This window comes from Dendropsophus ebraccatus, chromosome 8 (assembly GCF_027789765.1).
Source record: "Dendropsophus ebraccatus isolate aDenEbr1 chromosome 8, aDenEbr1.pat, whole genome shotgun sequence".
NCBI lineage: Eukaryota > Metazoa > Chordata > Amphibia > Anura > Hylidae > Dendropsophus > Dendropsophus ebraccatus.
Window position 1 is genome coordinate 60722631 of NC_091461.1, and position 13695 is coordinate 60736325.

The following is a 13695-nucleotide window of genomic DNA, read 5'->3' on the forward strand; positions in this document are numbered from 1 at the left end:
CCCTCAAAGAATTCATCTTGGGGTGTGGTGAGCATTTTGACCCCACAGGTATTAGAGGAAAGTATTCAAAAGTAGACAGTAAAAATGAAAAACTCGAATTTTTCCAATAATATGTTGGTTTAGTTTAAAATTTCTACATTTCACGAGGAACAGGAGAAAAAATGTACCCAAAAATCTGTAACGCAGGTTCTTCTGAATACAACGGTACCCCATATGTGGGCATAAACCTCTGTATGGGCACACAGCAGGGCTCAGATGGAAGGGAGCGCCAATTTGCTGGAGCAAAACCGCAGCTAGTGATGGTTATTAGAATAGCGCAGTTACTAAAATACAATAAAGAAAATGAGATTACAGGTAATGCGGGGGGGGGGTTACGGACAGTCTGGGGTGGTTATGGGCAACCTGCTGTGGTTACGGGTAATCTGGAAGTGGTCACGGACAGTCTGGGGTGGTTATGGGCAACCTGCTGTGGTTACGGGCAACCTGGGGTGGTTATGGGCAACCTGCTGTGGTTACGGGTAATCTGGAGGTGGTTACGGGCAACCTGCAGTGGTTACAGGCAACCAGCTGTGGTTACGGTCAACGTGAGGGGGTTACGGACAATCTGGGTTTGTTACGGATAAACTAAAGTGCTTATATGTAATTTGGGTTGGTTACGGCAATCTGGCGTGGTTACGGGCAATCTGGAGGGGCTCATTGGCAATTTGGGTTGGTTAGAGGCAGCGTGCGGTGGTTAGAGGCAGCGTGCGGTGGTTAGAGGCAGCGTGCGGTGGTTAGAGGCAGCGTGCGGTGGTTAGAGGCAGCGTGCGGTGGTTAGAGGCAGCGTGCGGTGGTTAGAGGCAACGTGCGGTGGTTAGAGGCAACGTGCGGTGGTTAGAGGCAACGTGCGGTGGTTAGAGGCAACGTGCGGTGGTTAGAGGCAGTGTGCGGTGGTTAGAGGCAACGTGCGGTGGTCAGTGGCAACGTGCGGTGGTCAGTGGCAGCGTGCGGTGGTCAGTGGCAATGTGCGGTGGTTACGTGTAATCTGGCGCGATTACGGGAAACCGGGGGTGGTTACGGGAAACGTGCGGTGGTTACGGGCAATCTGGGAGGGTTAGGGGTAATCTGGGAGTAAACTGCAATTATTACTATAATAAAAAGTGTGTGTTTTATTTTTTTGTATGTTTGTCACTTTTTGTACGTTTACACATTCATTTTCACTGTATTACTAGGATTACTGTGATATTTTCTATCACAGTAATCATAGTTCAGTGACAGAGACCAAATTGGTCTCTGTCACTTTAAATTTTCAGAGTTGGCTGGTTGTGGAGCGCATGCGCACTTCATAACCAGCCAGGACGTCGAGGAGGAAGGAGCTCCAGGATCAGGTGAGTATATGGGGAAGGGGGGGGTGACTGGGGGATGGGGGTTACAGGGGGGGTGGGGGGCGACTTGGGGGGCGACTTACTGACACTTTTTATCCCCTGTCACCAATGATTTATGGTGACAGGGGATAAAAAGTGTTTCTTTGCACTGGGAACAGGCGATCAGCGGTATATAGTATATACCGCCGATAGCCTGCTCCGGGACCAAACGGGGGGGGTCCCCGATCACTGCCCCATGCTCTCCGCTACCTCCAGTGGTGGAGAGCATGGGGCTTTGATCATTTATTCATTTCCATCCCTGCGAACAAACATCGTTTGTTCGCAGGGATGGGGGCGGCCATCTTGGATCTGATGGCCGCCCGGGGAGGGAGCGGGTTAGTTATCGCCCTACTAGGGGGGTTGATCTGGGGTCTGAGGGCACATTTTTCATCTCCCCCCACCGTGGATTCACGGTGGGGGGAGATGAAAGCTATCGGCGGTGCCGGTAATTCCCGGTACCGGAGATCACCGCTATAACGGTAATAGCGGTGATCTCCGGTATCGGGGGACAAGGGGAGGGGGCCGAGGGACACAATTGTTGTGGCGGTGGGGGGAGGCAACGTGCTGCAGCCTCCCCCCGCCGCCCGATCTCCCTATAGACGCTGTGGTCGCATTGACCGCGGCGTTTATGGGGTTAACTGCCCGGGGGGAGCGCGGCTCCCCTCCGGGCAGAGGCAGCAGGAGGATGCTGTGTGACATAGCATCCTCCTGCTGCCCGATCTTCTATAGGGACAGCGGGGGGAGGCAGGAAAGCCATGACGTTCCTGGAACGTCATGTTGCGGGAACTACCTCTTTTACATGACATTCCAGGAACGTCATTTTGCGGCAAGGGGTTAAAGGGACATATTTCGCTCTTAAAAGGGACATATTTCGCTCTTAAAGGGACATATTTCGCTCTTAAAGGGACCCAGGTCGCTCTTAAAAAGGACCCAGGTCGCTCTTAAAAAGGACCCAGGTCGCTCTTAAAAAGGACCCAGGTCGCTCTTAAAAAGGACCCAGGTCGCTCTTAAAAAGGACCCAGGTCGCTCTTAAAAAGGACCCAGGTCGCTCTTAAAAAGGACCCAGGTCGCTCTTAAAAAGGACCCAGGTCGCTCTTAAAAAGGACCCAGGTCGCTCTTAAAAAGGACCCAGGTCGCTCTTAAAAAGGACCCAGGTCGCTCTTAAAAAGGACCCAGGTCGCTCTTAAAAAGGACCCAGGTCGCTCTTAAAAAGGACCCAGGTCGCTCTTAAAAAGGACCCAGGTCGCTCTTAAAAAGGACCCAGGTCGCTCTTAAAAAGGACCCAGGTCGCTCTTAAAAAGGACCCAGGTCGCTCTAAAAAAGGACCCAGGTCGCTCTTAAAAAGGACCCAGGTCGCTCTTAAAAAGGACCCAGGTCGCTCTTAAAAAGGACCCAGGTCGCTCTTAAAAAGGACCCAGGTCGCTCTTAAAAAGGACCCAGGTCGCTCTTAAAAAGGACCCAGGTTGCTCTTAAAAAGGACCCAGGTCGCTCTTAAAAAGGACCCAGGTCGCTCTTAAAAAGGACCCAGGTCGCTCTTAAAAAGGACCCAGGTCGCTCTTAAAAAGGACCCAGGTCGCTCTTAAAAAGGACCCAGGTCGCTCTAGCGGTCTCTTTAAGAGCGACATGGGTCCCATACCTTTTGGAGTGACTTGGGTCCCTTTAAGAGCAACATGCGTCCTGTCCGTTTAAGAGCAACTTGGGTCCCGTCCCTTTAAGAGCGACTTGGATCCCTTTAAGAGCTACATGGGACCCTTTAAGAGCGACTTGCGTTCCTTTAAGTAAGGGCGACCTGGGTCCCTTTAAGAGCGATCTGGGTACTTATAATGGTAAAGATCAATGCTCGGTTACCATGACAACCTCACTCATGTCAATGAGACAAAATCGTTAAGGACCTTCCATGTATTACATCTTCTATTGGCCAATAGTGGACATGTGACTGTGGATGGTGTGATACATGCCTGACAAGACCTTAGAATTCCTATTGGCTGCTATATATCAGCTATTTGCATATGTGCTGTGATTGGCTGTTAGCGGTTAGGGTGTGGCCATTATTTGCAATGGGCCATTATTTTCTATGGGAAATTTGGGGTTTTTAAACGTAAATTTCTTAAAAACGACAAATCTTATTGAAACAAAAAATAGATAGCACACCACACACCGCCGAGAACTTCGAAACGCAGTTTGAACGGAGTCTGTGTGTAAAGCGATTCGGGCTGCATTACGCGAAGAAGAAGGAGAAAGGAGAAAGGAGAAAGAAGAAGAAGAAGAAGACGGATTACAATATAGTGCTTTTCAAGCACTATAATAAATGTACATAACACCATTACATATAGCAGCATGTGATGTCACAGCCTCAAGGAACTGCTCATCAATTTCCTACTGCCAAAACTATGAGTAATTAAGGTGGTCCCCGGCCAGTTCTCCCACTGCACCAGCCTTGATTGGTAGAGGTCTCTTGGTTTCGGTATAGGGAGAGATCTATCAATCAAGGCCAGCAGGGTGGGGGAAAGTCACTCAGGTGACTCATGGTTCAGGCAGCATAAAAGTACAGGCAGGTTCCCTTTAAATAGGTCTTGAGTCTAGGTACTTCAAACTCCAACTTAGTTCCCATTTCAGAATGTGTTTTACTCATTATAAAAGCAGAACTTACCAGTTGATCTCTCCGCCATCAGTGTTTTTGGTCACCAGGGCCTTCCACTGAGCATGAGTACATTTGATTACTTCTATCGCAAAATCCTGAATAAAATGTGCAAAGACAAAACACAGAGATGACTTGTCACAATGAGGGAACTTAAATCCAAAATATTTGCATACCGCTCTTCACATACAATGGTACCTTGGTTCTCAAACTTAATTGGTTCCGGAAGGCAGTTTGAGAACCAAGCAGTTTGAAAACCGAGCAGTGTCTTCCCATAGGAAATAATAGATACACAAAGAAATTATGGGCATAAGATCTGAATCCTTACAAAAATATTTTATTTACTATGATTGTGTTTAATAACATGATAAAAACAATTTTTGAAAATTATAAATAAAAAGTATATACATTTTTAAAAACAACCAAATTCCAATAAAATTGCATATATATTATAACAGACCACATAGACTGAATGGATCAACATATACTGAGTGCCACAAGGTTATCTAGTAAAGTACCAGTATAGTTGTAAACAGACTTGATTGGGTAAACCTCTATTCAACCAGTATTGTACCAAAATATGGAGAGAAAAACACCCTTAGTCCTGTGGACACTCACCCATTCTTACTAGTAAAAATGGGTGAGTGTCCACAGGACTAAGGGTGTTTTTCTCTCCATATTTTGGTACAATAATTGCACAAAGAATTGCAGAAAGCTGCTAAACTGTATTGCAGTGGCAGCTAAAAAAGCTATTCTGCAGGAATGTATAGCCCCGCATATACCACAGAGGAACCTATTTTTGAAAAAATTAACTGTTTAGTATGAATTGGTTGGAGACTTCTTATCGTAAAGAGGAGAGAACTGAAAATTTGTTTCATATTTCTTAACATTTTATCTTCATTCTCCCGATATGAAGCCAGATGCAAATTAAGTCTCACTTTCGGCTCACCACTTGGTATTTGGAGAGGGAACTAGCTAATGACCCACCTATCGCTGTATAGTCACACTATTTTACTAGCTCAGTGTGCAGGGGCATCCATTGGCCTTTTAATACCCCTTCCATCATTCTCTTCCGCCTCACCTCTTTTCTTTCATATGTCAATTTAGGTCACTGCCTTTTTAATTCAGGTTTGTGGTGTCACTGCTTAAAAAGTCCTTACAGGTTTCATTTGGCTACAAACCCTCAGCATGGTCTTATGTAGTTGTGCAAATGACCAACTGACGTGCAGTTGGATGCCAAGATGACCATACCTCACATGCCAGTAAGTGTCGTACATACCTCGCATGTCTTCTTGACACCACAAACATGTTTCTCAAGAATAATTGAGAGAAATGGTTTCTTTTTTCTGGCGTATAAGATTACTTTTTAACCCCAGAAATCGGGGGTCGTCTTATATGCCAGGTATGGTCGACGCATATGGTGGGGGAGCTATAAAAACAGCAGCATCCACACAGTATGCGGCGACTGCTATAAAAAACTATTCCACTCACCTGTCACCCATTCCCGTCAGCCGTGTGTCTCCAGTCCCGTTCCTGGCGCAGGCAATGTGATGCACACTGCCTGCGCTGGAGGTCCCTGAATTTCTCCTGGCAGTCGAGCATCTCATTGGAGAAGCTCAGAGGAGTTTGGCTGACAGTAAAGCTTAGGGAGAATAGCAGAGGCGCCGGAAGTCCCCGAAGCCTCTGTCATTCTCCCGAAGCTCTCCCGGCAGCCGAGTGTCTCATCGGAGAAGCTTAGCTGCTGGGAGAGCTTCGGGGACCTCCAGGGCAGGCAGTGTGCATCACACTGCCTGCGCCAGGAACCTGACAGGAGACGCATGGCTGCTAGTAATGGGTGACAGGTGAGTTGATTGTTGTTTTTTTCCAACTTCAGTTAACCTCTGCCTGACCGCAGCAGGTCTCCAGCTGGTAAACCCTGCTTCGATTAGACAGGGGTTAACATTTTCCGACGTGTAAGACAAACCCCTAAAAATCTTCTTACAAGTCAGGGATCTGTCTTATACGCCGGAAAATACAGTAATTGTTATGCAATTACCTCATATAATAAACACATAAAAAAAATTGCAAAGCACATACGATATATATGCAGAATTTTAAAGAACACCTCATAGTCATTTGTTCACATCCACAAACTATAGCTGCATTTTATAATCTTAGGTGCTATTACATGCCATTTTATCATCTACGAGACTAATGCTTGGCTCTCATCCCAGAATGCCCTTTTTAAGCACAGAAAAGTTCATTTTATATATATATATTATCATAGGGAAATGGTTTAGGAAGAAAATAAGAGATTAGATACCTTGTTCTTAAATTCAGCATCAAAGGCAAACTGGTTCTCTGGCTTTCCATCAGGAACCTTGTACCTTCTGAACCAGTCAACAGTAGATTCCAGATAATTGGGTTTTAGTCTTCTGACATCTTCAATATCTAAAGGCAAAAGACGCCACTATTAGTGTAACACATAGCAATTAACTGGACCCGTTCTGTAATGTATATTAGAGGTGCATGCAACGGCTATAAAGTGACTTTCTAGAAACCGAACATAGTTAACAAGCTGTGGTCATCAGAACTATTAAATATAGGTTTAATGAACAGCCTATGTGTAGGAGGCAAGATCACAAAGAAGAAAAATTTTATAATGTTGTGATCTTTGAAAGTAATAAGCAGGGTGCTAGTACAAAGAACATTCAACACACACAGTACATAATGAGAGCCCTCAGTCATTATAAATATAATAAATATGGATGCCATATACAAAGAGCTGATCCATTCTCCACCTGCAATTGTGGTTCAGATAATCAATAGCACTGGATAGAAGACTAGAGATAAAAGATCTAAAATTAAGATGATGAAATGCCATCTCCATCTCATATAAAAGAAAAAAAGTAGCCATCAAAGCAGTAATTGTTCATACCCAGCGGTCTTTTGTAGTGTAGCTTGCCTTCTTTTTATTGTAAAGCTAAAAAAAGGAAACTTAGCGTCTACTACAATCTTATAAATGTATATTTTTCACAGCGCATTGGAAGTCAGATAACCCAGTATAAACTTCAGCCACCATTATAAGACACTCTTTGAGCTTTGAAGTAAACCTGAAGAAATCTATATTGTGACTGCAAACAATGAGGATGGTGATATATGCATGTCACTGGAAAAACATTTCATTTAATAGATTTCATTTCTTTTCCCCAGAAACATTTCCATTTGTGACTTCTTTTCACTTAACACGTTGGTGTATTTATACTGAAATGTATAGAAAATGTGTAATTTTCTTCTGAACAGAATCCAGATAAGAAATAAAACATTTTAACTAAAAAAGCCTATGTACACTTGCTCACCTATGGTAGGTTCTATCTATCCAGTGATTATAAGTAATCCAATTTATATCTGTCACCTAAAAATTCACATCTAAAAGGGCAACAGTCTCATAGAGGTGATTAGGAATAGATACTATTAATACCTTTGCCGTTGGTGCCTTTAAAGCAGAGCTTACATCAACATCTCTGATTATATATATATTGCGCAGCTAAGGGAAAGCAATACATTTTCAGAATTGTAGTACTGCACAATAGCTCAGCTAAGAAGCACAATGATAATCTGGCATACTAATAGACCCAGAAGACAAACAGACAAAGCAAACTGATCTTTGGTAATTTTAAAACTGGGCGTACAGGCAAGTAATGCTATATGCTTTTGGAGTATTTACATTTTTTTTACCCGATGCAGGAATACCCCTTTATCCATTAAAAAGAGTCACATTTCCAAGATTGTTCTTTTGTCATAGAGAGAACCATTAATAAAAAAGGTGTAGCCTGGGGAGCAATAATTGGCTCAAGCCTTTTACTCCAGGCACCCACTTCAGAGAGGGGAAGGGGCATGTGTATATGAGGGGCTGCTGATAAGTCTTTGCGTTGGCTTTGTGTTCTTTTTTTGTTTCTAATGGTAACAAATGTTACATTACATGAAAGCATTATATGTCTTAATATAAGTTTTCAAAATTTTGTGTATGTAGCTTATGGCAACAGTGATCTAGGCACGTAGGAAAACAAAATGGCGGAGTCTAAGGGGATATTCACAGCAAATTAGAGCAATAAAATACTTGTTTCTGCAAGGAAACTCCGCAAAGGATATTCATGGTGATATGTTGCAGACATTTGGGGATCAATGCCCTTCACATTCTACAGGTAAGAGTTGGGTTGCCAAATTTAAAGAGACTCTGTACCCATAATCTGTCCCCCCCCAAACCACTTGTACCTTCAGATAGCTGCTTTTAGTCCTGGGGTCCATTTGGCAGGGGATGCAGTTATTGTCATAAAAACAACTTTTAATCCGGTAGCACTGTGTCTAAAAGCCGGGGCTTACATTTGTAAATGCATTATGGTGGCACCACCTCTCCGTCCTTCCGCCCCACCCTCCTCATCATTAGGAATGATCCAGGAACATTTACTGCTGTTTGAGCTTTGCACAGGTGTATTAAAGATCCAGCCAATGTTCATTATACACACAGGTGGGGAATAGGAAGCAATCTGCCTGGAGCATTCCTAATGATGAGGAGGGTGGGGAGGAAGGACAGACAGGGTGTGCCAGCCTAATGCATATACAAATGTAAGCCCCGGCCGTTAGACACAGCATTGCAGGATGAAAAGTTGTTTTTATGACAATCACTGCATCCCCTGCCGAACGGACCCCAGGACAGATCTTGGATTAAAAACAGCTATCTGAAGGTACAAGTGGTTTGGGGGGTCAGATTGTGGGTACAGAGTCGCTTTAAAACAGGCCACTTCAGCACCAATGATAAGGAACGTCCTGGACGACTGAGAGTAGTTGTTGTTCCGGAGATCGTCAATGCTGTGCACAACCTCATACTGGAGAATCTGCTAATTTCAGCTAAACCAGAGTAAAAAGAAAAATCCAAAAAAATGGTATCATTACCAGCGCTGTCACTGCCAGAAAATCCAATTCACCAGGCGAATGAAGAAAAACTTGTTTATTTGGTTGCACGTTAACATGTTTTGGGAGAGTATCCTCCCTTCCTTAGAACCAAAGTGCATAGTGAACTCATGGAAACAGTGTGGTTTAAAAGACATGGTAAAACCCACCACACCCGCCCAGGGGGCGGGGGGAGGAAAGAAAGCAAAACATAGGTTAATACATATTCAAATATAAAAGATATAAAACTACTATATAAAGCACAGCACTAGCGTATATACACACACATATATATATATATATATATATATATATATATATATATATATATATATACACACACACACACACATATATATATATATATATATATATATATATATATATATATATATATATATATATATATATATATATATATATATATATATATATATATATATATATATATATATATACACATACATACATGTGAATGGACCCAAGCACCTTCGGATTAAAAGGTGCACTTTATTCAGACACAAGTATTTCTAGTCTGTCTGTATGAGTGAATGTGCCAAGCAACTAACAGAGGAGTGTCTCCACAGCTAGCGCTTTAGTGGAGACTAGTGATACACAATGCACCGAAATATCGATACTACTATCGATATTTCGGGCATAAAAACGGTTCGGTACCAGGATTTCCTGGTATCGATACTTTATGTTAAGCTGCATAATAGAGCAGCTTAATATAAAGTATAGAGCAGAGAACACGGGCAGCGGCTAGTTGAGCGCCGGACGTGTTCTCTGTGTGCCACCCCCGGCCCCCTGGTGTCCCCTCCTCCGCCCACGTGGTCTCCGCTCCCGGCGGCGGCAAATTCAAATAGCCGGCACATAGCGAGCGCTAGTGCTGGCTATTCAGGGTAAATGCCGCTGTCACAACTGACAGCAGCATTTAACCCTTCCCGAGCCGCTCCATATGCAGCAGGAGTCTGCTGCATATGGAGCGGCCCCCACTGCTGATGACTGCGGCCTGCGAGCGTGTTCAAGCGGCAGTCATTTAACTATTCCATTCCCACCCGGCAGTTCCCCACCATCCAGCACCTGCCAGTTCCGCACCCGCCCCGAGCAGCATGGTCCCCCGCACCCGCCCGTGCAGCATGGTCCCCCGCACCTGCCCGATCCCCCACCACCACCCTTCCCCCGGGTACAGTGACACAACAACTCGCAGCATACCTTCTTGTGGGGAGTTGTTGTGCACAAGGAGGTATGCTGGGAGTTGTTGTGTCAGGAGGCTGCTAACGCACTGCAACTCCCAGCAGCATACCTCCTTGTGCACTACAACCCCCAGCATACCTTTTTGTGCATAAAGAGGTATGCTGGGGGTTGTAGTACACAAGGAGGTATGCTGGGAGTTTCAGTTTTGCATTAGCAGCCTCCTGATACAACAAATCACGGCATACCTTCTTGTGCACTACAACTCCCAGCATACCTCAGTGTCCACTACAACTCCCAGCATACCTTCTTATGGTGATTTGTAGTGCACAAAGGGGGTATTCTGGGAGTTGTAGTGCACAAGAAGGTATGCTGAGAGTTGCAGTTGTGCACAGGGGTGATTCTAGCCTCTCTGCTGCCCGAGGCGAACTATAGAATGACGCCCCCCCCCCCCCCGTCAATCCGCCCACATTATAATCCACTACTGCCCCCCCCCCCCCACTGCTGTCCCCAATAAACATAATGTTTGGTCCCTTGCTGCACAGAGGATGTCAGGAGAGGAGGAGGCTGACTTTATAGGAGAGGTCCCAGCAGCACAGAGGATGTCACGAGAGGAGGGGGCTAATCCTATAGGAGAGGTCCCAGCAGCACAGAGGATGTCAGGAGAGGAGGGTGCTAATCCTATAGGAGAAGTCCCAGCAGCACAGAGGATGTCAGGAGAGGAGGGTGCTGATCTTTTAGGAGATGGTGCCCCTCTTCCCCCCTTATAGATGGTCCCCCTCTTCCCCCCTTATAGATGGTCCCCCTCTTCCCCCCCTTATAGATGGTCCCCCTCTTCCCCCCCTTATAGATGGTCCCCCTCTTCCTCCCCTTATAGATGGTCCCCTCTCCCTTATAGATGGTCCCCCTTTCCCCCCCTTATAGATGGTCCCCCTCTCCCCCCTCCCTTATAGATGGTCCCCCTCTCCCTCCCCTTATAGATGGTCCCCCTCTTTCCCCTCCCTTATAGATGGTCCCCCTCTTCCCCCCTTATAGATGGTCCCCCTCTTCCCCCCCCCTTATAGTTGGTCCCCCTCTTCCCTCTCTCCCCCCCTTATAGATGGTCCCCCTCTCCCCCCCCCTTATAGATGGTCCCCCCTCTTCCCCCCCCCCTTATAGATGGTCCCCCTCTTCCCTCTCTCCCCCTCCCTTATAGATGGTCCCCTTTCCCTTATAGATGGTCCCCCTCCCCCCCTTATACATAGTCCCCCTCTCCCCCCTCCCTTATAGATGCCCCCTTATAGATGGTCCCCCTCTTTCCCCCTCCCTTATAGATGGTCCCCCTCTCCCCCTTATACATGGTCCCCCTCTTCCCCCCCCTTATAGACGGTCCCCCTCACGGTCCCCCTCCCACCCCTCCCTTATAGATGGTCCCCCCCTTATAGATGGTCCCCCTCTTTCCCCCCTCCCTTATAGATGGCCCCCCCCTTATAGATGGTCCCCCTCTTTCCCCCCTCCCTTATAGATGCCCCCCCCTATAGATGGTCCCCCTCTTCCCTCTCCCCCTCCCTTATAGATGGTCCCCCCCCTTATAGATCGTCCCCCTCTTTCCCCCCTCCCTTATAGATCGTCCCCCTCTTTCCCCCCTCCCTTATAGATGGCCCCCTTCCCCCCCCCTACCTTATAGATGGTCCCCCTCTCCCCCCCCCCCCCCTGCACAGCAGATAAAACAAAAACAAAAAACAGCACACAACTCACCTGCCCTCCGTTCCCCCGTCGAGCCTCTCTGGTCTGGTCCCGGCTGATGTGCGGCTGCCCGGGGTGTCCCGTCCTGTCCCCGGCAGCGCGCGCATCACAGAGCTCCCCGTGCGCCTGTGCCTGTGACTTCCGGCGCACGGGGAGCTCTCTGATGCGCGCGCTGCCGGGGACAGGACGGGACACCCCGGGCAGCCGCACATCAGCCGGGGGACTAAGGCTGCATTCCCACGTTCCGTGATCCTGACGGATCACGGACGTGGAATGCATGTACTGGAGCCCCCCCGCCCCCGGGAAGTATCTGTAATGAGATGCTGTGAGCGGGGGAGACTGTATTCATAAGCGCCGCGCTGTAGTATCAGCACCGCGCGGCTGATTTAGTACAGCGCGGCGCTTATGAATACAGTCTCCCCCGCTCACAGCATCTCATTACAGATACTGCCCGGGGGCGGGGGGGCTCCAGTACATGGTACAGTCAGGGCCGTTTTAATACATTGGTGGGCCCAGTGCACAGCCCTCAAGAGTGGGCCCCCCCTTACCTTTCTGCACATTGTATAATGTACTGAATTTGCCCCCACACTGTATCAAGAGCCCCAGTACATACAGTAGTTACCTTATAACACTATTTCCACCATTCAGTGATTACATATTACATAAAAACTGCACTAAACAAAACAGAAAGATATCACCATTGATACCATTACATAATACCGCCATACCATGACCCCTATCACTACAACCCTATAACAGAGTGAAGTTACATCCAGTGACTCACCGGAGGCGTCTTCTCCGATCAGAGTCTGTCACCTTTTCTTTTTCTCTCCATCCAGCCTGGGCCACCTTGAAGTCTCCTCCTGGCTGTGAATCTTCTCTCCAGAATCTGCCAGACAAATATTTTAGGCTCCAACACATACAGTAGTTAGGTCCCTTATACCCCTATACAGTAGTTACACCCCTCTGTACCCCTACATAGTTACACCCCTCTGTGCCTCCATAGTTTTAAGGTGTCCCTGTAGTATATAGACCCTCATGTGCTCCTCCAGTTATATACAGCCCTCCTGTGCGCTCCCCCATTAGTATATAGCCCCCCTGTGCACTCTCCCCAGTAGTATATAGCCCCCTGTGCTCACCCACAATAGTATATAGCCCCCCTGTGCTCTCCCCCAATAGTATATAGCCCCCCTATGCTCTCCCACAATAGTATATAGCCCCCCTGTGCTCTCCCACAATAGTATATAGCCCCCCTGTGCTCTCCCACAATAGTATATAGCCCCCTGTGCTCTCCCCCAATAGTATATAGCCCCCCTGTGCTCTCCCACAATAGTATATAGCCCCCCTGTGCTCTCCCCCAATAGTATATAGCCCCCCTGTGCTCCCCCTCAATAGTATATAGCCCCCCTGTGCTCTCCATAATATATAGCCCCCTGTGCTCTCCCCCATAGTATATAGACCCCTGTGCTCCCCAATAGTATATAGCTCCCCTGTGCTCCCCAATAGTATATAGCCCCTGTGCTCCCCAATAGTATATAGCTAACCTGTGCTCCCCAATAGTATATAACCCCCTGTGCTCCCCCATAGTATATAGCCTCCTGTGCTCCCCCATAGTATATAGCCCCCTGTGCTCCCCAGTAGTATATAGCCCCCTGTGCTCCCCATAGTATATAGCTCCCCTGTGCTCCCCCATAGTATATAGCTCCCCTGTGCTCCCCCATAGTATATAGCCCCCTGTGCTCCCCCAAAGTATATAGCTCCCCTGTGCTCCCCCATAGTATATAGCTCCCCTGTGCTCCCCAATAG

General features: G+C 46.9%; 1 protein-coding gene across 1 annotated transcript in view; it reads right to left on the minus strand.

The window, feature by feature from the left end:
• PPA1 (inorganic pyrophosphatase 1) overlaps positions 1–13695 on the minus strand; it is a 101579-nt gene that overhangs the window by 15252 nt on the left and 72632 nt on the right. The window contains exons 7-8 of the mRNA XM_069980549.1: positions 6344–6471; positions 4054–4139 (exon numbers count right to left, since the gene is read on the minus strand). Coding sequence (XP_069836650.1) covers positions 4054–4139; positions 6344–6471 — 214 coding nt within the window. The remainder of the gene's footprint in view (positions 1–4053; positions 4140–6343; positions 6472–13695) is intronic.